Raw genomic sequence first — 26,381 nt, 5'->3', positions numbered from 1 at the left:
TTTCGTCAGAGAAGGGATGATGCCTTTTCTTGGCAGGTCAGTGCTTCATATGGCTTATTAGGAACGTAAGTAGCGAAGGCCAATGCACAAAAACGCTCATACCAGAATATACAATGAATGGAGCTATCTTGTCAAAATTGGGACTTGAAATTTTCCGAGTCGCATAAGGCCTTTACATGCATGGAAAAAAATCTGCTTCAAGACATCGGACGTCCACATTACAGGATTGGTTAGAAGATCGCTCTGCGCACTAGTACACAAGCGTATGCGTTTTCTTTTTACGCGAAAGTGTTTTATGCCGGGGTGCACCAAGATTTCACTGACGTCATATCCGTCACGTAAATTACGCCAGTACAACGAACACCGTAGAAACGGCAGAGAACGTTTCATGGACGCTGATGGTGTCGCCGTCTAGGAGACGTGAAGTGAAGTAGGGCATCATAACCCTAACGAGCGCCGACAGTTGGCGCCTCAATCGGGCAACGCTGACGGGCGAATGCAGCGAACGTGATTTATTTGGTGCAAAGAGAAAGGCCACGTCACGGAGCAAGAATAAAATATATTCCAAAATACTTCCGTTGCCAAGAAACATGCACCCGGAACACAACGAGGGAAGGCGGCAAGAGCGAGCCAAAGCCATTACGAAAATGTTTCAAAATTCTATGGACGTGATCTACGTCGATGCGGCAGAATATCCCACGTGTGATGCCATGTCAATGACAGCAGTAGACTGTGAAGGTAAATTAACCTGTTGCGGAACGGTCGCAACCGCAAAACCTGAGAGAGCCGAGGAATGCGCCATCGCACTTGCGTTAGCCTCCACGACAGCGAAATACATAATCAGTGACTCGAAAACGGCAGTTCGAAATTTTATAAAGGGCGCATATCGCCGGAGGCACGACGCACTCTGCTAAATTTCCGAGACCAGAGAAAAGTCCAAATTTTATGGGCACCTGCACACTCTTCCCTTCCGGGCAAGGAGGCAGCTCACAACACGGCTCGAGGACTCGCATGCCGAGCCACCGAGCAGCCTCCGCTGAGATCGGGAAGAGACCGCATGGTCTCATACAGGGAAATTGCTAATCACTACAGATTCGAACGGGCCCGCTATCCATCCGCTCATCCATCCCTAAACAAAACGCAGTTGGTGGTCTGGCGTCTCCTCCAAACGAATACGTATCCGAATCCCGTGGCATACAGTCACTACCACCCTGGCCAATATTCAGGCATGTGCGCACTATGTAAGGACCGGGCGGGCCTGTCCCATCTACTGTGGGCTTGTCCTCAGGCGACCCAAGAAGGCCGTAAAATCGTGAATGACAAGCAGTGGGAGACCGTGCTGCTCAGCTCTGATCCAAAAGACCAACTCTGGGCCGTCCAGTTGGCTGAAAACGCCGCCAGGGCCCAAGGGCTGCTGGCCGCCGTTTATGAAGGAGGACTCCTTACAAACAACTGGACAAAAAGTTCTCTCTCGCTCTCTCTCTCTCTCTCCTCTCTCTCTTTCTCTCTCTCTCTTGCTCCGTGGGTCAGATGGAAGCGGAACGTGTTCACGCGTTCACCGTCTAAGCTTCTAACTCTGCCTCTCGAATTACACAAGCTGAGCTCGTCGCAACGCAACCGTCGGCTGTACACGCAACAGAGCAGGACGGAAGTGGTCACACTTTTGCCGAAGCGAATCGCCATCAGGACGTCACTCCCAACCACACCCGCAAGGCAGCCGCCCACCCGCAAATCATGCTCCTTTATCTGCAGATTTCGCTGCACATTTCACTTTCATGTTTTACCGATTTCTATGCCAGACGAATCAACCACAGCTTTTTTTTTTTTCGATTGCCCAAGCGCCGATGGGTAAAGGGCTCAGCCGAGACAGAGCTGATAAAATGTTTCGCTCACGCTCGCGCTCCCAAGGTGACCTAGGAATATCTGAGCATTAAAGTGGCCCTGAAAGAGGTTTTGCAGATACACGGGTGTTGCCATTTTCAAGTAAATCAATGTCATAGTAATCGTCTCCTGCAAGAATTTTGTTAAAGCGACGAGTATTAGTGGAGTTATTGCAAATCAAAACATTGCATTTTCGCCGCGCCGCGGTTCTCCCTTTTTTCGTCCACCTCCTCGCACCGCTCGAGCGTGACTGCCCATGACGCCTGGCTTCGCAGTGACCTATGCAGGAACATCCGGTTGCGGGCGTCGCCTGCTACCGTCATATTCTGCGCCGCATCATCGCTTTGGAACGGGGCCATCTGACTTTCTGCGTTCCGTTTGGTCCGTTTTTTATCATGCTACTTCTGAATCCTGCACGCCGTTCACAGCTAAAGAAGCTGATGGGAAGAATGGGGCGGGACGTTTACATTTCCAAACCATGCCGAAAAGATCACACAAAAACACAACGACCACGACACCACGGGTTCACGCGATGACATCTCGTGGTACCGATGGTAGTCTAAAATATGTGACAGAATGACTACAGAATTGCCTCAAAATTTGTTGGAGTTAGCATGTACATGCGTTCCTAAGCAACGACGGTTTATATATTGCTTAATTGGCCGCTCGTTCAAGCCAATGTCGAACTTGGTGGTGTTGTGGTGACGCCACGATCGTGATATTTTGTTATTACGATCGGTTCTAAAGATTTATAACCGTAACGAAAGCAGCGGAAGGGTTCTACGATACGGTACAGCGACTTTTTTAGAGTGCGTAGTGCATTGCATTTCCCCCTCCTTCACCCCATTACTTTCCGGGAAACTTCTTCGCTACCCTGTGTTTATCAACTACTAGACAAGTACACCGTAACAGATAATACGAGCGCTCTCGGAAGAATAGTGTGAGTTGTGGTGCTGCGAGCGCCTGCCTCTTTGTTCGACTGTGCATATGATTGCACAAAACAGTTATTCCATCTTCGCTTTTCCTTCTGAAAGTCTGGAGCCCATTCTCTCTCCACAAAGGCTGTTCATTCACTTTTTTACGCGCTCAATGCTGCCACTTCCGATATGTGGAGGGTTTGGTGTCCGGTCGCAGCCCTATTTTCCATTTTCACTCACCCCCAGCCTACCGTGCGTCTGGTTTAAGTAGACGGGAGGAAATTATGTTTACTCTAATAAAGACAAACCATTTTTTCAAGATACACACATCAGTATTCCTTCCTCTTAAAGTGCAATTGCCTTTTCATCTATACACAAAGCCCGAATTTAAAACTGAACAAATCGTGCCTATGACCTAAACGATGCAATTACGTTTGATATGATAGTTCCTCAGTTCAACCAAAAACGGTGTTTAGGACCCACGACTAAGATTTGAACCATGCCACTCAGAAGGCAGAAAGAAAAACAGAAGAGACACACTCTGCCGGGATTCGAACCCACGACTTTGATTGAGCGTGCGCGAGGCTTTCTTCCACTGCACTGCTCAGTAACCGGAGATTACGGTGAAATAACCTGTATACTACATTGAGACCCACTCTTCGTGTTACATCAATATTTTCTTCCTGATTTCAAGAATTCCTGTCTGGTTAACTGAACATTTCTTGGATGAAAGTTGCGCAGTAAGGTTCCATAAAACACCACCATATCTGACCTCCGGCAGCAGCACTGTTTCGGCTGCGACTACGGTTTCGCCATGCGGGAATAGTGCTCGCCGTGCTTTTTTTTAACGCTTTACGCTACAACCATTGGTCGATATTGATTCCATATCGCCTAAAAAACCTTCTGTAACTCATTTTTTGATCTCTACGCACTGTTACCCGCCCTTTCTTGAGCGATGGCATTCTATCTAACCCAATTTCGTTCAATCCGATGCAATCCAATGTACCCTTAACCTTCTCCTCCACGCGGCTTTTCATTCCTTCTCTTTCCCCCACCCCCTTCTTTCCTCGCTCTACCTGCCACATGTACTGCTGTCAGCGTTGAGGACATCGGCTAATCAGCGTCGCGTCGAGGGTTTCAAAATGGTTGTTCGACTGAACTAGCTTAAAAATTGTGCGCAGCTTGCAAAAGTGGTGCAACGTTGGAGGAACAGCAGCACTGGGGGTATTTATAGCTTCTGCCCACACTTACAGCGGATCTCAGGGGAGAGGGAGCGGAACAGCAAGTCCATGCACGGTCCTCACACGTTGCGCGGCAACCCAGGACTGTCACCCTCGACATTACGGGCCACCAAGATGTCGTCGTTACTGATCGAGACAAGCCGGCTCACGTCGTCTCCCCTGCGACCCACCAAGGGCTTCCAAGTCTCAAGTAGCCCGCCACGGAAATCCCAAGCTCAACCGCCGAAATGCACCACGTGGACAACACGACGGCCTCCTGCTCCATGAAGGGACAGGGGGGGGGGTGAGGGGGGGGGGGGGATGATAGAGCCCTGGAGCTACCTGCGCACCACGGGTCTTCCGCGCCGAAAACGACAATGACGATGGCGGGAGCTCATAACATGGCGCACGCCAATGCGCAAGCCTGGACGACGTTGAGAGCTCCTCACGGGGCCCACAGTCATGTGCGCGCGGATTTTTTTAGTAAAGCCCCTGAGCAAAGGTCGTGCCGGGCGCCTCACTCCAAGACAGCCTTTTTTTTTTTGCCCATGCGATGGACCCAGTTCAAGCCTAAAGAGCACTGCTGCTAAAACGCTTTGCGTTAAAACCCCTGGCTTGCTGAATGTTTATACCAAAGTTGGAGACCGCACTTTAAAATCAAATCCGTAGCCCTCCCCAAAGGTGGGGAATGTCGATTCAGACTGGAAACCAGGAATTGCACTTTTAGGGCAATGGAACAAAATCGCTTAACAATTTATTCGTATCCTGTAAGCGCATATTGCGGAGATGTGCCTACTAAGTATATTTTTAGTTAACAAATTCTTCACATCTTTTCTTGACGTTTAAAAGAATATACATTTTCGCTGATGTGAACCAGGATAGCCTTTTCGGAAGAATGGGGGTGGTGCTATGGTAGGCCAATTGTTGCGCTGTTGAAAACAAAACGCTGCGCCTTGAGAGTGGTGCACTATTTCGATAAGACAGGTGGCTCCCCACGCGCCACCGGCCATTTTTATAGCACACGGTTTTTTCAGTGACGGGAATCCCTCCATTTTATTCTGATATAACCCATTTTATTCCCCCAACGATTTTAGTGCAAAACAAAACAGCGGATATATTGACGCAACCGTTCAAACATTTAGAACAAACGCACGAGCACTTTCCTTAAAAAAGCTTGGTAGACTCATTAAATAATGCCACGTTCTGTATGAGCCTGTTGTTCCACGCTCTCATGCGATGCAGCCGGGAATCTTGCTGTTAGCGCGGGGATTTTTGGAAAAAACTTTGCAAGAGCGAAAATTGTTCTCAATTGCCGCTCGACATGACTAAAATAGATAAAACTACCCGGTACTCAGCGAACTAGCCTCATGAGAAAATGTTCCTCACCAGAAACAGCTCTTCGACGTCAGCACCGATGTACCTCTGGAGCGGATTCGGCGCCCGGAGTACTCTGTTGCTGAGCTCATAATGTTCAGTCCGGAACACAACTATGTCGGGGCAGCTGCAGCACATGGAAATCGATGTACAGCTGAAAATTTGCGTAATGTACTCATTTTTCTCTTTCGAGATCTTTGTTGTGTTTCAAAGCGTGCGTTCCAATTTCCGCTTTTAGACGTCTTTGCTGCCGTCTTCGCGCACAGTCGACCATTTTAAGTCACGTTCCAATTCGCAGGAAGCCGGCAACAAAGACTGCTTCGCGGAGGCAGTACCAAAATTATCGAACTCGACTACGGCTGCAATCCAATTCGCGGATAGCTTGGTAGACAGCCTTCGAAGCAGTCTAACTGGACGTCTAAAGGAATAGTGTTGGAACGGCGCTGCGTTCCCAAATGCAACACCAACGCAGACGATAGCCTCGTAGCAGACATGTTGAGAAATGCAAGCTGCAGATTTCGTAACTAATATTACCGTTGTTATTACAAACTTTGCGTAAGTTAAAAATTAAACATAGCCTTCTTCACCGCTAGTATATTATACTAAATCTTTCAATAAAAGAACAAGCGCGTTTGTTCCAACATTAATACGCAGAAAGGTGGCGCTGGCGTCACTTATTAGTTTAGACAGGAAGGTAGCCTGCATCAATGCTGGCTTTGATGCCGTTTCCTCGAAGCAGTCTTCGTTGACTGCTTTGTTCGAATCAAACATGGCGTACTGTCCGCGAAGACGGCAACGAAGCCGTCTAAAGGGGCAATTTGAACGCACCTAATGCAGACCAACTAGCTGAGGCCTTTCGGTCGAGGGGGGGAGTCGAACTAAACTGAGGGTGACGACCGGTGTGCGTCGTCTTCCTGTGAGCGGAGAGCTCCTGCTTCTACTCGTCACTTGGACATCAAAGAAGAAGGAAGGGGGGGAAGAGGAGGGGGGTAAGGGAGCCGTCGCGTTCGCTTTGAAGCGTGAACTGGATGTCGGGGTGGAGGGAACTTGATGCTTTTCCGAAACTAAACTTCGGTGGTCTACACTACGCAAAGACTTTGTATGTCTATGTCTTTACATTGTTTACATGTCTGTACGTCCGTATTGTTGTCTGTATACTTGTGTCTACACCATTGTTGAGTCTATACCGTTGTTTTGACCTTCCCCTTATGTAACACCCCGCAAGGGCTCCCTGAGGGAAACCTCAACATTGACGGTGCTGAACAACTCAACGGTTCTGCACGCGAAGTGAAAGTGTGTGGTACCCTTTTATTGTACAGTTTATTGTTGTTTTTGCTTGTTGGCCAATGTAAGGCCATCGCTGTTGTTCCTGCTTAAATTGTATGTATGCCCACCTGCTATGGTCTCGCCCGAGACTGGCAGTATGGAAAATAAATAAATAAATAAAAAAACTTCCTGTCGAAACTGTAAACTCAGAAACGACGCCAGCGCCACCTTTTCGGAGTATAGTGTTGTAACAACCTAACGCGTATTTTATTTTAAATGTTTTGCATAGTTTGCAAGTTGCGAATATGCGTTTGCTTACTTTGTGAAATGCCTAAGGTTTACTGAAATATTTTTATTTTTTGCGAAACTGTGGCTTGACTTTGTTAACACGCCCGCGACGATGTTGTCATCTGCTGTGTTGGCCGGTGCGGCGTTTAACCCTGCTATTCTGAGTCCTTCCTTCACTTAAGCCTCCAGTGGAGGAGGTCTTTGAAATCGATTTCTCCATGCATAAGTATTGCGGAATCCTCCCTCAGCCGAGTGGAGGGAGAACATGGAGTGGAGGAGGGGCTCAGAATACGGCCATAAGTTCTTGTCGCTTTAGACGTCGGATTAAACTGCTCCGCACGCCGTCTACCATGCCGCCTGAGAATCAGAACGCACCGAAAGACTACGAAATTTCATCTTTACATTTCGGTGAGGTGCACTGTAATCATTTTCGCACTCCTCATTGAGCCTAACACGGAGTGCAGTATTGTCTAAATAAATAAACCGCTGCCTAGCTAACATGACCGCGAAACGTTGTGTGCTTTACGTGAGTTCGTTTATCGCACTTTACAGCTACTGCCATTGAAATTCTCTGCGGAGCTAATTCCGCGCAGCGGCTTACGATTCCACAAATGGGCAAACAACATTGCGTTTTAAACATTTTTCGAGCTGGTACCCACAAAGTACATGGCACAATTTCTGTTGCCTGGATGCTTCGAGCACTAGTAAGCAGAATATACAGCCCGAAAACAAACAAACGTTCACAAAAAGCAAGGTACTTTTAGTATTATAGGCCAGTTTCACGAAGCCGGCAGTTATTTATCTAAAGATATATTTGCATTACGAATTTATATTTGAAGCAGAAAATAACAAATGTATAATTCCCAGGCATGGCTACCTCTTCATTTCTTAAACGAGAATGGTAAATGCCGATTATTTATTTATGAAAGAAATTACAACAAAATGCGTCACAAGCACTAATATGCTCTTTAACTGACACTGATGTGATTAGTAAACATGGTGATATTAACGCAGCTTAAACACCGGGGTCTAAATACCATGTTTGGCCAGTCTGGGCGCGCTACGCAATCTCAATAAGTAGGAACATTAATTCAAAACTTCTGTTTCGCCCTTACTGATACAGCGACGCTGACGCCCAAAGATTTTTGTGGGTCGGCCGTACTGTTCCAACTACGCAGCTCGCCGACAAAATCTTTCGCCTGGCCGGTCCGCTTACGGGTTGTCGGTAACCGCTCGCGAATTGAAACTCAGCCCTTGCAAAATTTGTTCCCTGAAGAATGTGGCTCTATTTTGTTACTTTATGGACTTCCTACGCACTGAATGTAATGCTGCGAGCGCTAAGGCGGGTTGTCGCAAAATTTATTTCCCGGCCCGGCACTTCCACACACAGAGCTACTCCCGATAGAGGTAGGTGCCGAAGAATAGAGACGGCAATCATGTTGATTGGGCCGCGCTAGCTCACATGCTTGCGGTCTCCAACCATGCTGTGTCAGCACTCGTCTCCCGTGCAGTCCTGAGCAGGCTGCTCGAGTGTTGCACACAAGACGTTTGCGCTCTGACATACAAGCACAAGTGCAAAATGCGCTTTAAATCGATTTCCACTAATGTGGAAGATCCGCTATCTCTTTTTTTTCACGTGTACTGGACTGTTCCCAAATCCTATTTTACGCGCTCTTTTCCTTGTTCCTAGATTTCCATAATAAATAGAGGGGGAGATTGATGAAGCTTGGAAGACGCTGTTCAAACAAACGACAATTCTGTGGTGAAAACAGCAGTTTACAAGGCTGGTGTCAACGATTCGACACGAGGACTTGCCTGATGTATAAAGTCTAGGAATGAAGAAAAGTCGCAAAGCACGCGTAAAATATATGTGACAAAAGACTTGTCTCGACAAGAGACAAGTTTCGGTGTCGAAACGTTGGCAACGGTCTAAGTATACTACCTTCTCCTAAGTTTTCTCTTTATTATATCCCTTTCTAACAGCGTCACAGTACTTGTAGTGAACATGTCAGCATTCAGTAACGGTGCTGGAGCTCACTCACAGCACTACATACATATTCGTTACTTTCGTCCGTTCTTTAGCGTAGTTTCTTCTCATCATGCTCGCAAACTCGATTGATAATGGGGTTTAACGCCCTGAAACGACGTAGGAGATGAGGCGCGCCGCAGTGGAGGGCTCCGCATTAATTCTGACCGCCTGGAGATCCTTAACATGCGCCGAAATCTCGAACACACGACGTTTTTGCTTTTCTCCTCCATCAGAAAGCTGTCACCACGGCCTAGAATCAAACCCGCGTCCTTGGGCTCAGCAGCAGAACGCCTTAGCCACTAAGCCACCCGCGACGGAATGTGTATGGGGTTAATCTACTCGTAAGTATGAAGCGGGTAAACTCACGAGCTCAAATTATCAAAGGAGTAACGCTGCGATGTTCGAGGGCCTTGTTACAGCACTGCAAAAAACAATGTGTAGCAGTGGTCATGTTTCGACGCATTTTTCGAATGGCCCCCATAGGCGTACGCTTACGTCACCGAGAGAAATGCCTTAAGGCCATTCTCAAAGGTGTGGCTATTTATGTTGCTCTTTTCACTTCAGCAACTTTAGCACGTACTTGGGGCAGGTACTTTACAAGGCAAAGGCCATATGAAAGCGTACTGGTTGGGGTACATACTCGACGAGTTTCTGCATATGGCTGTTATTCGCCAGGAGTGGGTCATATCGAAGCCGCAGGAGAAACGTCAAATCAGGATCGTTCTTCTTAATCTCCTGAAAAAAAAGGAAAGAAATTACCACCAATCAGCTAGCTTGACGATGCTCGAGTGGAGAGCGCTTACACGTTGACCAGTAGAACAAGGCCGAGAAAGACTACAAAACAGGATGACGTGCGACGCGCTTTGTCCTGTTTTGTAGTTTTTCTTGTCCCTGTTCTAATAGTCAACGTTTAAGCGCTCTACACTACAGCTATGCAGCAGCAACTAGCCCTTATAGATGCCCTGTTAAACTTGAATAAAGAATCAACCGCGCGTGGCCCGTACTATTTTCAGGCCACTACTGAACGCCTATTGCTACCTGTGCGTCGCATGTGCTATAAATGTGGGCGCCACCGCTTGAGTGAGCTCCCATTTATCAAAGGCGTTCCACGTCCTAACGCGGCCAGTTATTATTCAACTACCTCAATATGTAAAACAATGATCTCCTCAGCTGTCGCGCTTTTTCTCCATTTTGTGGTTGGTTTTGTGCCGGCGGATGGCCGGCATTCAAGCGCAACAAAAGCAGCTACGTTACAGGCGAATATATATTTTCTTGTTTTGCAGAGGGTATCATGGGAACAACATCAGCGGAATCCGCATCTTCATGATGCGGAACTGATGTGTTGACCTGCGATCTATTTTGTTCATTGAAGCAGTTGAGGCGAAATCAATTGGGAGATAGAGACAGAAATAATTATTTACTGGAAAGCTTGGCTCCAACCTAAATAGGAGCTGGCTACAACATCACAGTTATTTACATTGCACTTATTACACAAGCTTCAGTGTTACCTGTGTACACGGCTTTCAATTGACCATTGAACTCTCACCCCCAAGTGTTTACTGTACTTATTCCAATATAAGGCCAGGTTTTTCCCAAAATCCGTAGTCTCAAAGTCGTATTTGGCGATTGTTTTTACTCTCTAAACTGCACCCTCGCCTTATAATAATGACCGCCTTATAATCGAATAAATACGGTACTCGTCCTATATATTTGCACTGGCGCACTCGATGGTCAATTTGTTAGAAGGCCTTCGAAAGACCTTTGAAACGGTCGTGTAGCGTAGGTATAAAAAAATGCGTTGTCTAATAACCAGGAGCCAAACTAAAGCGGCAGTACGGATGGCTGACGGACGACATATCAACAGAAAAGAGTATATCTCCATGTAAAAAGGCGAATCCGTGCAAATAGGTGTGGGGCTCTTTCATTTAGCTTCCGTGCTAGTTTTAACTACAATAAATCACGAGAGTGACATCCCCTCTCGTGTCTAAGTGTGCTGCGGATTTATAGTTGCGGAAAAAACGCAAACGCTTGAATTGAGAACTATGCACGAAGTAGTTGTCTTGTAACAACTAAAATGATTTGTTTTATGAAGTGCGGGGTATGCTGGGGCAAACGCTCACCAACCGAACATCCGCACAAAGGCCCCTCATGTTGGATGAAGTAACCAAATGATAGTATGGCATGTACATTTTAAGTAAGGTTCTTTTTTTTTTTTGGAGAGGTTCTTTTTTTTTTTTCAAAGATAACATATTTCGCATCTACTGTACGCGTAGACGTACCCACGTCAATCACAACCGGCGGGTCGCTGTAACAATTGTACGCGCCAGTTTTTACCTTGCAGGACGCTTGTAGCCTGAGGAGGACGTCGACACTGAGCAGGGCCGCGGGGGACAGGCGCACTTCGATGCCGTGCAGCGTTGCGTTACGAACGAAGCGTGTCATGCCGCCACCAAATCGACGCCACCGAAGGCTGTCAGGCAGCCGCTCCCATAGTGGAGCCAGCGGCACAGAGGCCAAGAGCTGCGGCGACCGTGCACCATGTCCCTCCAGCTGGCGGAACGCATCGAAGTTGACGGGATCTGCAATGGAACGCCGCCAAATAAAGCGTGTACTGCGCGGCTCGCGTTACAAGAACCGGGCGTCAAAACTATGCAAACATTTATGCACGGAAGCACGGAACACAATAAAAAATGGCGGCGGATTAGATCAGCTAAGCCGGATTATATTAGAACGCAGTTTACAGGTGCTGGCGAGGTCTGTCCACCAGATAGCCTAACATGCTACGTCAGGTGAATAATGACAGAAATGAAAAAAAAAGACGACATGAGGTCTGTAGACAGAGTTCAGTAGGTCATGGTAAAAATAGAGTAAGTGTTAAAACACACTAGAGAAATGTTCTAACGCACTGGAGAAATGTTCGCTTTCAATTTTAGCAGGGTTCAGGCAACCGCGGAGCGACTACACGTGGTCATGAGACCACTAAGTCGACTAAAAATAAAAAGTGGTAAACACGCACTGGATAAAGGTTAACTTTGAATTTGAGCACTGTTCAGGAAACCGCGGAGCGACCACACGCGATCATGGCACGTTGACAGCCAACCTAGCAGTAGCGGTGATCACAGCCCCGAAATATTCACTGGGACACCACTAAGAGAGGTGTCCGAGTGAGCTAAGAGCTAAGCCGGGATATGCAAAGCGAAAGCTTGGTTTAGCCAGGTTAAGTCTTCGTTTCACTTGGATGAGTCAATTTTGCGAGCCCTCTTCCTCAGTTTCCGACAATGGCTTCGCGCGCTTGGAATTCCGGGCCCTCTCCAGTGAAGCATTTCGCCGGGCGATATCCTCGCGGTGGTCAGACGCCGCTTGCCGACGACGGCCCGAAGCCTTCCGCCCCCGAACAACGCTCAGAGAACACGACCCGGCGTCGCTCTCCCCCATAGCCAAGCTCGCATTGTGTAGGCGAGCGCGGCGTTCCTCATAGCCAGGCGCGCAGCGAGTAACGCGGTCAGGCGGCGATCCAGCTGCGGAGCTCGGCAGGGGATCGCACGTGACGGAATTCGGTGCTGCGAGTCACGTGATGCGTTGCCAAGACTACGGCGCAGCTACGATCAAATGAAGGTCATATCGCTGACGACGGCGAAACTCGTCTTGGCTGGGTTTGTAAATTTTGGCTTTGCATTCTTGATGAATAGATGTAGGCTTTCGATTGGAAATATTCAATTCAAATGCAAACTTAAATTTTTGAATTTTACGCGCCCAAGCAAGTACATACGTACTACGCGCCTTATGTATAGTGGGGGGTTCCGCATTAATTTCGACAACCTCGGAATCTTTAACGTGCACCTTAATCTCAACCCACGCGCGTTTCCTTTTCTTTTTTTCCCTTTCCTTCCCATCAGATAAACGGCTGCCGCGGTTGGGATCGAGATTGCGTCCGTCGACTCATTATCACGGCGTCTTATACCCCTGTCACACGGGCACTTTCAATCGCGATTGAAGTGAATCGCGATCGAGTTTTCAAGCGCGCTCGACGCACTGCCGCTGCTACAGGGCCAGTTTCAATCGCGATCGAGAAGTCGCACCGGTTGCACTCGTGTACGCCAGATGGCGTTAACAATGTACTTGCGGCCGGCGTCTGGTAACTTCGCGCGGTCGTAGGTATACGTAGCTATGTAAATGTTACCGAACGCTTATTTCGGTCAAGTTATTTTACACAATTTGCGGCGTTAGTTGAAGTTGTCATCTTCTGTGCCATTGCTGAGCGGGGACGAGAGTATCGCCGCTTTCGTTCGATCGCGCTTGGAAGCCTCGATCGCGCTTGAGAAACCAGGGTTGAGTTCGAGCGGGATCAAGCTCGATCGCGATTGAAACTGCCGTGTAGCAGCGGCCCGATCCGGATCGAGCTCGATCCGGATCGACTCAATCGCGATTGGAAGTGCCCGTGTGACAGGGGTATTAGCCACTGAACAATGACGTTGGATTAGAAATATTGAAGAGCAATGGTTACGCTGAAGGTGATGAACGTTTTTGTTGTGGTGGTTGTTGCTGTTATGTGAAAAGTTTAAAACATGCACAGTTTCTCATTGATGCTGGTTCTTAAAATGTTTCGGTAAGTGAGCTCCATAAATTTTGTTAGGTGGCATGCCAGCCGCTTTGGTGCTTTCAGCATTATGCCATGCTGTTTAAAACCCTTTGAATTAAGCGATCCTGGAAACCTGGGCTGAAAAGTGCAACCAAAAGGCGCTTGCCGAGATCAATCAATGTTGATGCTCCCGTTTAAAAACGGATGATTGCGTACACTTGAAGCATATAGAAGTTCACACCTTATCCGAGGAGGTCAGGGGGCTTACTCATCTAGGTCCGTGACTATCAGATCGTGGGGACAATCTCTCACCAATATTTAATCCTTTTTTATCTATACATTAAGTGAAACCTTGTTAATTCGAGCTTAAATAACTCAAATTTACAGATAATTCTAACTGTAGGACCTGGTACGGCCATGCCCGCATAGAACTCTATCTATGAAGAAGCCCGTTAATTTGAACTCGAGAAGGTGCTGCCACGCATAAATCGATGTACGCACCAACGCGTTAGTGCGTTGGTGCCTGACACATGGCAACAGCAACCCACCCTGTGCCTACACGCGAGGCTGCGTTGAACGCAGACGCTAAAATACCGTAAAACCAGTCTAAATCTCGCACGGCGGGCGTTTTAGAAGACGTATCCTTTGCGAACTCGGTCGAGGAGGATGCGAGAAGAGTGTTGTGTGAGGGTATCAGTGACAGGTGAGGGCATCCATTTGCAGGCCAGAAGCTCAACACCTGTCACCACCAGTGACAAGGAAGACAAGGACGAAGCATAGTACGGCTGTCCCCTCATAAGTTACGACCATAAGAAATACTGCCCATCTCTTCTTTAGTTTTGAAGACGGCGAAGATGAGGCTTTCCGCTACATTGGTTTGTTGCAGCAAGAAGTGCTGACTGTCGTCTTTGGGGACAAAAGCCGGCCGCAATCACGGGCTCTTTCAGGGATCAACGTGTTATCATGCATTAAAGTTGCCCAAACGCAGTGTACTGTTGTTATTGTTCACTTTCATTACTTTGAGCTTTCAATAATTTAAACCGAGATGGTGTCCCCTTGGGGTCATAATTAAAGAGCTTTTACAGTATATTTCGATTTTCTTTGCTATATTTATTCTGCTAGCGAATAGACCACCTCCAGCGGTTCAATTATCAAGCCCTTACTCAAGCACGGTTCTGCGTGAAGGCCCAGAATATTCTCCTTGGTAAAAAATGTGGTTGATCCCTATTTCACAGGAATCGGTAAAATACGAAAGTGAAATGTGCCTTCAGAGGAGCAGTTGAATGTTTATTGTGCATGGATATAAGCTTGCAAAGCGCTATTTATATTAGGCCGCATGACACCATTAGACCCATCAGCATTAGAGACTGGATTACACGCGCCGGAGCATTGCGTAAATCCGGCTGCAACCCCAGGCGCTCGCAAACCGTGCGAACGAAACTGAACGCGTTTTCAGCGAATCGTTTGGTGAAATCACGGTGCGCTATGGTGAAAGGAGAATAATTTGCGGGTCGGCAGCAGTCTTGTGGGTGTGCTTGGCGAGCGACGTCCTGCTGGCGGGTCTCTTCGGTATAGAGACGACCACTTTGGTCCTGCTCGGTGGCCTGTACGGCTGATTCTTGCGTTGCGACGACCTCAGCTTGAGGTACGCGAGAGGCAGAGATCGTAGCTTGGACCATGAATGCGTGAACGCGTTCTGCTTCCCGATGGCGCGTCTCTCGTCGCACCAAAGCAGTCAGGACAGCGACATTCGCCAGTCGGCTTCGTTGCTTTTCTGCTTTAATGCAACAATTGTCTTACACGGCACCACGGTGTAGGAATAAGTTAGTTATTCCTCTACCATGCACGGGGCCATCAACACCATAACTTGCGCTGCTATACGCTGCCATATCGAGGCGCCAACTATCGGCGCTCTTAGCGTCATGACGCACTACTTCCCTTCACCTCTCCTAGACGGCAGCACCATCCGAATGGAGAATGTTGTAGGGAAGGATATAAGGTGCGTTCATAGAGCTATACAGGCTTGAGTTCACAGCCCAGTTGGCACAGTGTTTCATCCATCCACGGTTGCGGTCAGAGTAATCGTGGACTTGAATCCGAGTTGTTTCTGACTATGTCATTTCAGTGACGGATATGACGTCTGTGAGGTCTTACTGTACCCGGCATAAAACACTTTCTTGTTAAAATTCATAGGGACAACAAATATTACAAATATTAAGGTGCAGTCAGTACAGTACGGGGTTATTCATGGCATGTTTGAAGAGCCTCCATATTCTCGGATCTCTCTCTGGGAAGACCGAAGGGTCCAAATCTTTGCAGAATGTGTTCACATCCTACGCCCAGCATTTTTTCATTTGATGTGAGAAGGAATGCAATAGACGATGCAGCGTTCAGCCCGAAATGCCGGTGCTGGAGCGTAATTCTTGAAGTCACATGCACCACCGTCATAGGAACCATCTGTGTTCAAAATTACTAACGTGCTTACCCGTTAAGGCGACGAACAGGCTTACAGAGATTCCTCGTTGATCAATATCGGGACCTTCCTGATTAAGAGGGCATCTTTCTCTCACCGTAAAACGACCACCTTTATAAAATTAGTATATGTTTTTCTAAGACGGCTCAATGGACAATAGGCAGGCCAGCTTACGTTATTTCCCCTCAGTAAACTAATGCAACATAAACCAAGACGCACCGGCGGGCTCAAGCGAGTAATCGGCTCCGTCAGTGATGATGTCCATGTCGCCAGTGTAGACGATGTGCGAACACAAGCTGGCCACTTGGGCTACGCCTTCAGCGCTGGAGATGCCGCACACCAGGGTTGGAAAGGCCGCTGGGAAATTGGCATAAAGTAGGTAATCACAAAGCGTGAAGAGCATAAGCTCTAGCTACCATACACAATTTTGCTGTATTTGCCGCGTCGTTTTCTGTCCGCAGCCACGTTGCGCTGAGCGGGGCTCTCTTGGGCTGAAATGCATGTATCGGTTTTAACGTACATAATTTATCAGGCATGTATTTATAATATAATCGCCAGACGGGAAAGAACTTCACCATATCTCCCCAAGGAAAGTTGAGAGACGCGTGAAAGCTCTACAACATCAAAACTGCATAAAACTTGCGTCAAAACCTTCGCTAAAACTGCGTCTAGCCTTCGCTGATTGTGCGTTCAATCGATCATCAAAATTTCAAAGACCCAAATCTCAAACGAAGAACCAACACATGCGACGATTTCTCGCACACTACGTGGACGCATCTACGAAAAATTTATATGTATATCGATACGTGGTTTATGAGATAAAGATATGCTTTATTCATGAGAGATTCGTGCATTGTGTTATATATAACATTCCTTTTGCGCGATATTCTAGTAATCATTCTGACTCAACTGAAGCCCAATTTCACGCAAGCGCCGTGTGTCAGAGCTTTACGGTCGATTAACTGGTTTATGAAGAAATGCATTAGGATTTAGACAGGACGGCATCGGTTTCACAAAGAAACCTCTCGCTTTAAGCATGCGAAAGGACACCCAACGTAGTAAATGGGACGGTATAGTGTTTTCAGCAATCAGGTACTACTCCTTTTGACGAAATTGTAAGCGCCTGGATGTAAATTTCCCGCTTAACTTATTCCGGAAGCCGGTTGCAAAGTTCTTGCATAAAAGAGATAACTAATGTTTCAATTAAAATGGATTACTTAATTGTATGTTTAGGGTTTCTATACTGAAACGTTCAAATCAGTCCAATTTAAATACTTTCGTTTTTTCAAGCTGTCATCCCCAGATCGTGCACACACGTATTAGCCTCTCAATTTGCTACTCAATCCTACTGATTTTGTATTTAAGGTCATCAAGATGAGCGCTAAAGCTGTTCCTAAAGTGGTTTAAGTCAGTTCGCTCATTCTTAAAATGTGGATGGGAGAGCTAACAACTGATCTTGTTTCAACCTCGGACGGAGGATAGGGAGGAAGAGTTTTGATTCAATCCTCGCTCTCAGCTGTTCCCCAGTTATGATGGCATGTGCCTGGGACTTAATTTTCACGCGCTTAATCGCGTCACTATGCCCACTGTGTGACACGTTCAGGGATTATTACCTCGCCACTGGCTAGTTGCGTTAAACTCTTTAGAAAGTGCAGAAATCTTAGAACACTTGGTTCAAATACAACTAGCGCGCAGTTCTTCTCATAATGGAGTGTAATTTATCGAATATTTGCTGTTGTGCTTAAACTAACAGCGCCACTTGTCACTCGCTAATAAAAATGACACACCGACCTCAGGTATAACGTCTTTCATACCACAGGGATTCGCCCCTCTTTAAAAAAAACGTAAATAATTAGTGGTGGCATCCTTTCACTCTCAAATTTATAGACTACGGCACTATAATAACCGTTCGATGGAATATTTTATTCTCTTGAATGCATGACAGGAAAATAGTGTTCAGGTTCTTTAAGTGCGGAGCACTTTAGCGGTCCGGCTTGTCGTCGTAGCTCGTCCGAGGTCGCGGTTATCTAGCCACCGTAGTCACGCGTCGTCACACACCCAAACAGAGGCTTCGAAAAGATCACCGCTTCCCCTGGTCGCGATCAAACCTGAGCCTCTCCGGTTACGAAGCCGAAGTCAATCCCACTGCGCCACAGAGGCACATGTTCCTCTTATGCAAAGTGTTTGGGGGATTATTGAGCTGCGCCGTTCCACGGAAGCTGCCGTTGCTAGGCCACGCATGCGTACACAATAATATAAATTAAGAAAGACATCATGGATTGACGCAATAATTACCCCAAAATGAGTAAAAACTCAAGTCAGTGTCTCTTTATGGGCCTTTTCAGTGGCTACAGCGCTTTCTCTTGATGCCTTTCCGTACCCACTCCAAGCTTATATTGAAACTAGTCAAGACAGGGCACCGCATCCGCTCTGGGCAATCACTGCTCCGAGCTTGCCAGCTTTCACTTTGAGTAGAAGTGCTTTATTTTTTCTTGATTTCTCTTTTTAACTATACGCGTTCGTGAAGAAATATAGCCAACAAGGTACTCGTTGTTTTAGGCGTCCCGCGAGTAATTTTCGCAAGGTATTGGACAATTCGACTGCCCCGCGATGTTACCCATGGGTAACATCGCGGGGTAGTCGAATTGAAAGATGGATGTGAAAGATATTCCCTCACCATGTCGGTGGCTCCGGCGGAGGCGCACTGTCAGCAGACCTGTAAAGCAATAGCGCATTTTATGCCCACCCTCGTAACAACAACTGCAAGGGGCAAAGTGAGCCGTAGCCTGTTGGCCTTCAGCCCACCCATACACAATCCAAAGTTGATCTGCGCAAGCCTCGTGCCGTAGAAATAACATCCCAGGGTCATCGTGCAAGACTGTCCAATGAGCAGGACTGCGGGTTTGTTACGAAAATATCTCACTGTATGTTTTTTGGGTATAACAAGAAACCAGGACAATCTTCCTACGCTGCGCAGGCTCGCACCTACGGCGGCCGATCCAGACCTCTGTAATACCTCATGCGGCAGCTTACCCTCATTTTTTCTCGAAAACGCAATCACTAATGCCTGCAGTTGCCGTCCCTGCAACATACTTGTATGCTATTCCGGGTTTTATGCTAACAATGCCATACTTCCCTTCCTTTAAACTCCAAATCAATGATGTAAAACAACTCAGAAAATCACCGATAGTTACATTTTGACAAACCTCTGCCATTCCTCTTCCAAAAAAGAGCAAAGAAACAAAATATTACCGATAGCGTTAAGCTAAACTCTACTTATTTTCTGCATTATTTTTCTTACCTCTCGCATGAGTTGCACACCTTTGGAGGTAAAAACTGTGTTATTTCAATGAGGAAACCTACGTTTATCGTCATTCGCCCTCTATATTACAGTTGTGGGCAAACAAACAACTGCAACTATTAGTCTCTAATTTCAGGAGAAGCGAAGCGGCTCTGTTCGGACTCACCCTTCTGGCTGAAGAGGTGTCGTGCTGAGGCGACCAGTCCGATGAGCACGACAACGGTGAGGAATAACCCGCAAGAGTACACCAGCGCGTTGGACATCGACGGTTGGACAGGAATGCGACGACGACGATGTCGCTCACGCCTGGCCAATAAAGTAAAGCAAATAAATAAACACCTCTACATAAAGCAGCTGTGTTGGACGATTCGAAACTGTTTGTTTCAGTATACAGCTACTCAGGGGCAAGCATCTTAACTCAAAATGAAAAGTTCTTCAGACACTCCATAGAGAAAATTACCTTCTAACCTGGTTTGAATGCGAAAGCCTGATGGCAACTAAAACTCGTGAAACGGCCGTGAGCCTATGACATCAGCTGCAGACCCCATTTCCCTATGACCGCTTAAAGGGGCTGTGAAGACAAAATACAAGTTTCTTTTATTCGAAAGATTTCGTGTTCTATAGTGCCCCCAGAGTCTCTCCGGAAGCGAACAACGCTTTAGTCACTGCGAAATTAATCCATTTAAGCTAAAATTTTGATTCGCGCGCCAAAACGTGTGTTTAAACTACGTTTGCAATGACATCATACGAACAGGTCTTTCAGCTAATCTTTGTGTGAAGCGCAGGAGACTTGCTTAGTCTTAGTCAACTTAATTTGGCGCCACCACACCTCTGTGGGGCCTTTAGTTTGTTTGTGACCGTATTTAAACCTGGATTGTTTTTGTTAAGGGAGAAAATATTCGTTTCGGGAAACGTGGTGCTCGCTCGACAAATATGGTCACATGAGACACCGTCGCTTGCATCAATCGACCAGTGTCGTCTGAGACAAACCCAAAGCCCCACAGTGCTGCGCATCCAAACGAAGCATACTTCCCGCAGTACCAACAGCAGTACGCATCTGTACTTCTATGTTCACGTGTGCTTTCGTAACTACCACTGTGTGTCCCACCATTTTTACTGATATAAAAAGAATGGGCCCTAAATTTAAGCGCAAATAGCTCGTTCGGCAAGCTTATTAGTTCTGCCTAATTTGCGTTTGCTTTTTACGGCCACCGCCAATCGCAGAGATGGCTAGTATGACATCATAGGTTCTGCTGTGGGAAATGAGACAGTGGGTCGCATAGCCATTCCCTTTTAAATGCAGGGTACTTTATGCGCTCGCCTTGTCGTCCTAGCTTGCCCGGTGGACGCAAGTAGAGCAACACGGCGTCCCGTGGTAACGCTGTCGTTCTCGGCGTACCCCAGAGGCTTCAAAAGCTAAGCGGGTTCTACAGTCATAAGCTCTCGAAACTCGTGAACCACTGGCGCTTGTCATACATCTCCCGGTTGTTTAGGGCAAAGAAAAATATAGGTACATTTGAGGCAAAATATAACGTAATTAACCGGCAGCGCCCGCGTTCATTCAGTTAGGAACGCTCGTTGGGTTGGTTTTTACGATAGTAAGCAAAAAAGCGCTCGCGCAAGAAAATAATGGCGCTTTCGAAATGACGCAGAAGGGCTCCACGCGCAAGAAGAAAATGGCGCGTTCGAAATGCTGCAGGAAGGCTCCAGCGGCGAAAGAAAAAAATTGCGCGTACGTAATGACGAAGAACAGCTCCGGCATACGAAAGTAAAGCAAGCACAGAAAGAACAGAACTCCCGCTGGCGCAGTTTCAGGCAGGGGGCGCGCGAGCACTCAGAAGGAGGGAAATTTGAATTGCATAGGGTGGTAGCAGTGAGCGAATAACGGCGGTACAGCCCATTGTGGCGAATCACTGCTCTGCACTTCCGACAGCTTCCACATTGAGGGAAACTGCTTCAATTTTTTGCCCAATTAGACAGCTTATTTGAACGAAGTTTACGTTAAAAGTCGTGTCAGCATGATTCTATGGAGGCAAACTTTTTAATGTACGAAACCGGCATTTTGACTTCACGGCCCATTTAAGGGAAGGGGGGGGATCTTGCAATTCGATCAACCATTGGGTAATTCCGAACTTCATATAGAAAGCCTACGAAGATATTTTAGGCTAGCGTCATACGACAAGCCCAACACATGCGTGATATGGGAGTGAAGTGTGATGAATATGCATTTTTAGACGAGAACACGGTGTTGTGAACAGTGGGTGGCCCAAAAATTTCATGTGCTTTCTTTCTTTTCTTCTTTTTTTTCTTTTCTTCTTTCTTTAATTCTTTCTTTCTTCCTTTCATTCCTTCTTTCTTTCTTTTTTTTTTCTTTCTTCTCCACAAAAGCCATGAACCATGGGAATCACCATAGTTGAGTCAAGGGATGCCCAGTGACAGGAAACTCTTTGATGCCCAGTGTTGCTTAAGAGCAGCAACTCAAACAATATTGTTTTCTTTCGCACTTTGTGGTTTTTTTCGACATTGAACACCATCTATCGACAGACAGAGGTTACCGGACCTTCAAAGATTAAAAAAGAGAGGGCAGCACGTACTTCCGTGTGCTAAAAAATATTGTTTAAGCGTCTCAACTCGCGTCCAGCCCGGGTGGCTCAGTGGGTTAGTGACCGATAACCGAAATTGTGTAATTTCGTTGTTATTACAAATGATGGCAATACAACTTTAACCATAAATCATGGTGATCAAGCTAGCTCTCTTGCTCAAGGGATATGTGGGCAGTCAGTGTCCAGTGTCCTAGTGTCCGTCCTAATGAACCAAATTTTTTTCTGAGTTCGTATTTGTGATTTCGGAAGTTCGTTTAGATCATAATAAACATCTGACACACTTAAGCAAAATAATAAAGGTTTGGGCATCAAAGCCATATACTGCTTTCGTATTAACAAACTCCTTGCGTTCGGGGGTGTTTTTCTGCAAAATACATCTGGACGCAATTTTATTTTGGGCGTGGACATACGAATGCTCGGCATTTCTTCTCATTTTCGGCTTCGTTTTTCTGAAACTACGTACGAAGGACTTTACATCGACAGTAATGGCGACACATGGTGTACGAGTCAGTGGACCAGCGTGTGCAGAGAGCGGAGGTGGAAAAAATGGCTCACGTTGAACACTTCTAAACCTAGTTATTAGGAGCGAAAGCAAAAACAAGGCACGCAGTGTTTCATAAAAGTTCGCCTTCGCTTGCGATTTCGATGCTTCCGTCTAGCTATATCAACTGGATTATTGGATTCATTCTTCCGCTTGCACCGGCGAATCAACCGTTAAACCCACACTTAGTCACGTGGTATGCTGGCTATGAAGCGCACATACATGCTTCCCAGCCAGCTTTGAGTGATTAGGCGCAGGCGAAGCAGCCATTTTACCCTCACATAGTCACGTGATACCGCAGCAGCGAGGCTCCGAGGGAGCGAAGCAACAAGAAAGAAGGGCGCAGCTTGAGCGCCGTGGGCTGAAGGTCACTGGGCGCGTCGCTCTATAATACGTGCTCGGAACCCTATAAGGTTCGCTTGTCTGACATCCACTACAGTAACGTTGGCTTTCTGGTTCCGTTACCCTAGTGCTGTCATGAGAGCAAAGGCACCGCAAGAGCGTTCTGAGCTAAGCGATGGTCGCAACTACCACCATCACAAACACATAACGCGAATAGTGCGCTTTGCTCGAGCCCGCCAACGCTGGACTCACCCAGTGCTTCGTCTCCTCTACTAACAGTAGGGCTACTTCGTGCCCTGCACTGACGCTGCGAAAACTCTGTAATGAAGGGTGTTAGATACACTCACCTCCCATCGCCAGAGGAGTAATTATAAATTCAATAACACAAGCTAGAGCTACAACCCAAAAGCATAAACTGGCCTACATTTTTGTGCAACGGTTTCTAAAGGGATGGTATCCGCTTTTAAAATGAATGAAGGTGGCGTGAGAGCGCAGGAATTGCTGAGCTTATTATTATTTCCAGAAACTATCGGTTTCTTTTTTCTGAGGAATATCTACGGGATTCGTTTTTTTTAGTTGTATGCGAACATGGTTCCGTTACACGACACCTCACGTGGCATCGCAACGATGAAACTCCATACGCCAAGGCTGAGCTCAGAAAAACCTGTCTGGTTACACGTCTTCACTGAATCACAATTTGTTGAAAATAAAATCCTGACCTGGAGGTTGCCGTCGTATTCCGGTGCCCACGCCTAGTCTTTGTCTTGAACTTGAACTTTTGGACTGTCTTGTCTTCTGGAGTGTCGACGACTGCATGATGGACGGGCGGGTCCCTGGGCTCCAAGAGGTCGCCTTTGTCGCCTTCCTGGGTGTCCGAACGACGCGACCTGCTAGACGAGGAGCCGCTAAGCGACGGAGTCCTGCTCGAGGTAGAGTCACTGCTCAATGCTACCACCGGAGGGGCTGGTATCGGACTCGACGATGACGACTCGTCCGAGGAAGTCACTGTCACTGGCGAAGGCATGCATGGCCGGGCGGGCTGCGCCACCACAGCGGTGGGCTCCGGTTCACGCGGAACTGCGTGTGGGTCGAACAAATTCAAATTGGCGTGCTGTAAAGAGCAGAAGCCCTTGCGAACCCACCGTTCAAGGCTAACGAGCATTGTCTCCGAACATTTGTCCTACAACTTGCTGTGTGAGCATTTTGAAGGGCGAGCCATCTAGCTCCAAAATGTGTATCTTCTATCTTCATTATACGGTAGCGCTGTTCGAGGAAAAGATTAAACTTTCGTGCGTGGTCACAAAGCTGCGCTTTTGGAGGCTGTGAGGGATGCCGTGGCCGCTAAAATTCCTTGAATGAAAGTATAACGGCACGTCGTCTGAGAGTTTGCTCAAAACGGAGTGAATTTCGTTAACAGTGCTTACTGTGACCAATCATGTGGCGAAATCCAATAGCCTTGACGATAACTAGTTGCAAAAATTTCCCGAAAGTACCATACAGCAATGGCCTTCCCTCTACAACTGATGAGAGCGCTCTGGATATGGTCCTGAATGTCATGATTTTCGAGAAAGTGGCAGGCTATTTTAAAACGGAGTGTCTGGCTACGTGAAAGGAAAATCCCGCGCTCCTGTGAGCGCAGATAACTCCTCCACAGCCACGCAATTTTGGTTATTATTTGTTTTTTATGGAGATTTGCTCGTGTTTTACAGTCTTAGAAATCAACTGCCATCAGGTATTCGTACTGAATGTCCCACCTACCAAACAGTTTTCTTAGATGCACGCGCCGTGCTTAGGCAGATGGACTGAATTTCATGAATAGCATGACCTGTGTTTTATGTAAGTTGCCAATGATTACGCAAGATCTCAATTTTTTTTTGTATAATTAACATATAGCTGGAAATCATTTTATCGCTCAGTTATTTTGTGGTAAAAGAGCAAATGAAAGTTTAGGAAATGATAAAGATTTGCTCTCTCTGTGACCGGTATTAAGAAGAATACCTTTCTTAGGAAACGTAGTTTAAAATTATTGCTAATAAACTCGTCAGAAGTAAGTGTCATGTATTGGTAAAACAGCACACGAGAGAGCACACTGCAATGATGTCATCCCCCGCAAAGAAACCAGGCATATTAGGAAAGCGCTCTTTTTCCATTGTGAAAGGAAACTTTTGACGTAGCTCGCACTATCCCGATACTAAAACGGTCTTTCGACCCCAAGGAACCCGCCCCCGCGCAGCAAATATTTGTCACCTCTTTCCCAATTGAAGGCACAAAGTCCACACGTCTAAAATACAGACGGCTTCACTGACCGCCTTTAATGATTATTTCTAACCCCGAACATCTCAAGGCACTACTACGTCACTATGTCAAACAATAGTGCACACCACAGTACATGTCATCTCATATATTCACAATTCGGGTCACGATTCGGGTCATAAGCCGCCACACATACGCTGCTACGCAGCGGCGAGGCCTCCAGAATTCTGGCCACTGTTGGTTTCATTTGAAATGGTCTTAGCGACTATTCTGTAACTAATTTTTTAAAGCAGATATGAACGTCATAACTACAGTTAAGATTGAAATCGCATTCATGGGCTCATATGTCATATTTTGAAAGGAGCAATGTGGCTTAGAGCTGAGAGGTGTGCGCCCACGAGGAATTATGCTTCCGCAGCGCAAACATAAGTGGTAAAAAAAGAAAACACTTTGGATATCTGCTTCGCTATCAAAGTAGCAACATTCGAAAAAGTGGTGCCGTGCATATTCGTTCTCCTGGGCAGTATCCCACCGGTGCAATGGTTGCGACACTTCCAGTTGTTTCCCCATCGACCGCTTGGGGTTTTACCTAAATGGGGACCTAAGCGGGGGTTAGGGCTCCTTACACTTCCAGCTTCTGTTTGCTCTGGTTCATTCTGACTAGGGGCAGCAGGCAGCCTGCACTTGCAATACATTACCGTTTTTTGAAGAAAATTACGGTTCGGCGGGCTTTGGAGGAGGTTGCAAAATAGAAAATAATCACTTTAATGTTGCGAGATTAGCTCGATTTAAGTTAAAGGAGTTGAGCCACCGCCATTTAAAAGGGAAAAAGGTTCCCGACAAAAACATCTGCAGCATACCAATGGCGGGTGCAGTGCAGAGAACCGGAGCTTCCTCGTTGTGCGGTTGGGTAATGCGCTTGACGACCTCGCCAGTTTCACTGCTGATCTCCATGACAAGCGCAGCGCCGTCTTCTGAACTCGAAGGGCCGTCTTCAGTGAAAACGGGTGGTTCTCCCGGTAGCTCGCCACCAGATGAAACATGTTCTTCTAACTGGCAAAACTCTGCGCAGAAGAGTGGCAGTTTCTCATCTGTTGCCTAGGAAGTGAGAACAAGTAATCCTAGGACCGGAAGGTCTTTCGTCTGCTGAGCGATATCTTAGCCCACTTATCGTATACCTGCAACTGCCGTTCAATACTTACCAAGGGCTTGAGATTCAGTTGGTAGCACCGTACCATCATCGTCCATGTTTAATGCAGTTGTAGGAGCAGTAGTAGCCGAAAATGTACAGTATGTGGGACCACAGAGGGTCGT

General features: G+C 46.9%; 1 protein-coding gene across 1 annotated transcript in view; it reads right to left on the bottom strand.

Moving 5' to 3' along the window:
- Window positions 1–26,021, bottom strand: part of LOC144164926 (uncharacterized) — a 28,014-nt gene extending 1,993 nt beyond the window's left edge. Inside the window, exons 1-6 of the mRNA XM_077695153.1 lie at window positions 25,928–26,021; window positions 23,565–23,891; window positions 16,247–16,384; window positions 11,310–11,554; window positions 9,616–9,710; window positions 5,405–5,519 (exon numbers count right to left, since the gene is read on the bottom strand). Coding sequence (XP_077551279.1) covers window positions 5,405–5,519; window positions 9,616–9,710; window positions 11,310–11,554; window positions 16,247–16,384; window positions 23,565–23,891; window positions 25,928–26,021 — 1,014 coding nt within the window. The remainder of the gene's footprint in view (window positions 1–5,404; window positions 5,520–9,615; window positions 9,711–11,309; window positions 11,555–16,246; window positions 16,385–23,564; window positions 23,892–25,927) is intronic.
- Between the last annotated feature and the right edge of the window lie 360 nt (window positions 26,022–26,381).

This window comes from Haemaphysalis longicornis, unplaced genomic scaffold (assembly GCF_048455015.1).
Source record: "Haemaphysalis longicornis isolate Haplotype H1 unplaced genomic scaffold, Haemaphysalis longicornis Haplotype H1 scaffold_14, whole genome shotgun sequence".
NCBI lineage: Eukaryota > Metazoa > Arthropoda > Arachnida > Ixodida > Ixodidae > Haemaphysalis > Haemaphysalis longicornis.
This window is presented reverse-complemented; position numbering and strand designations above follow the sequence as displayed.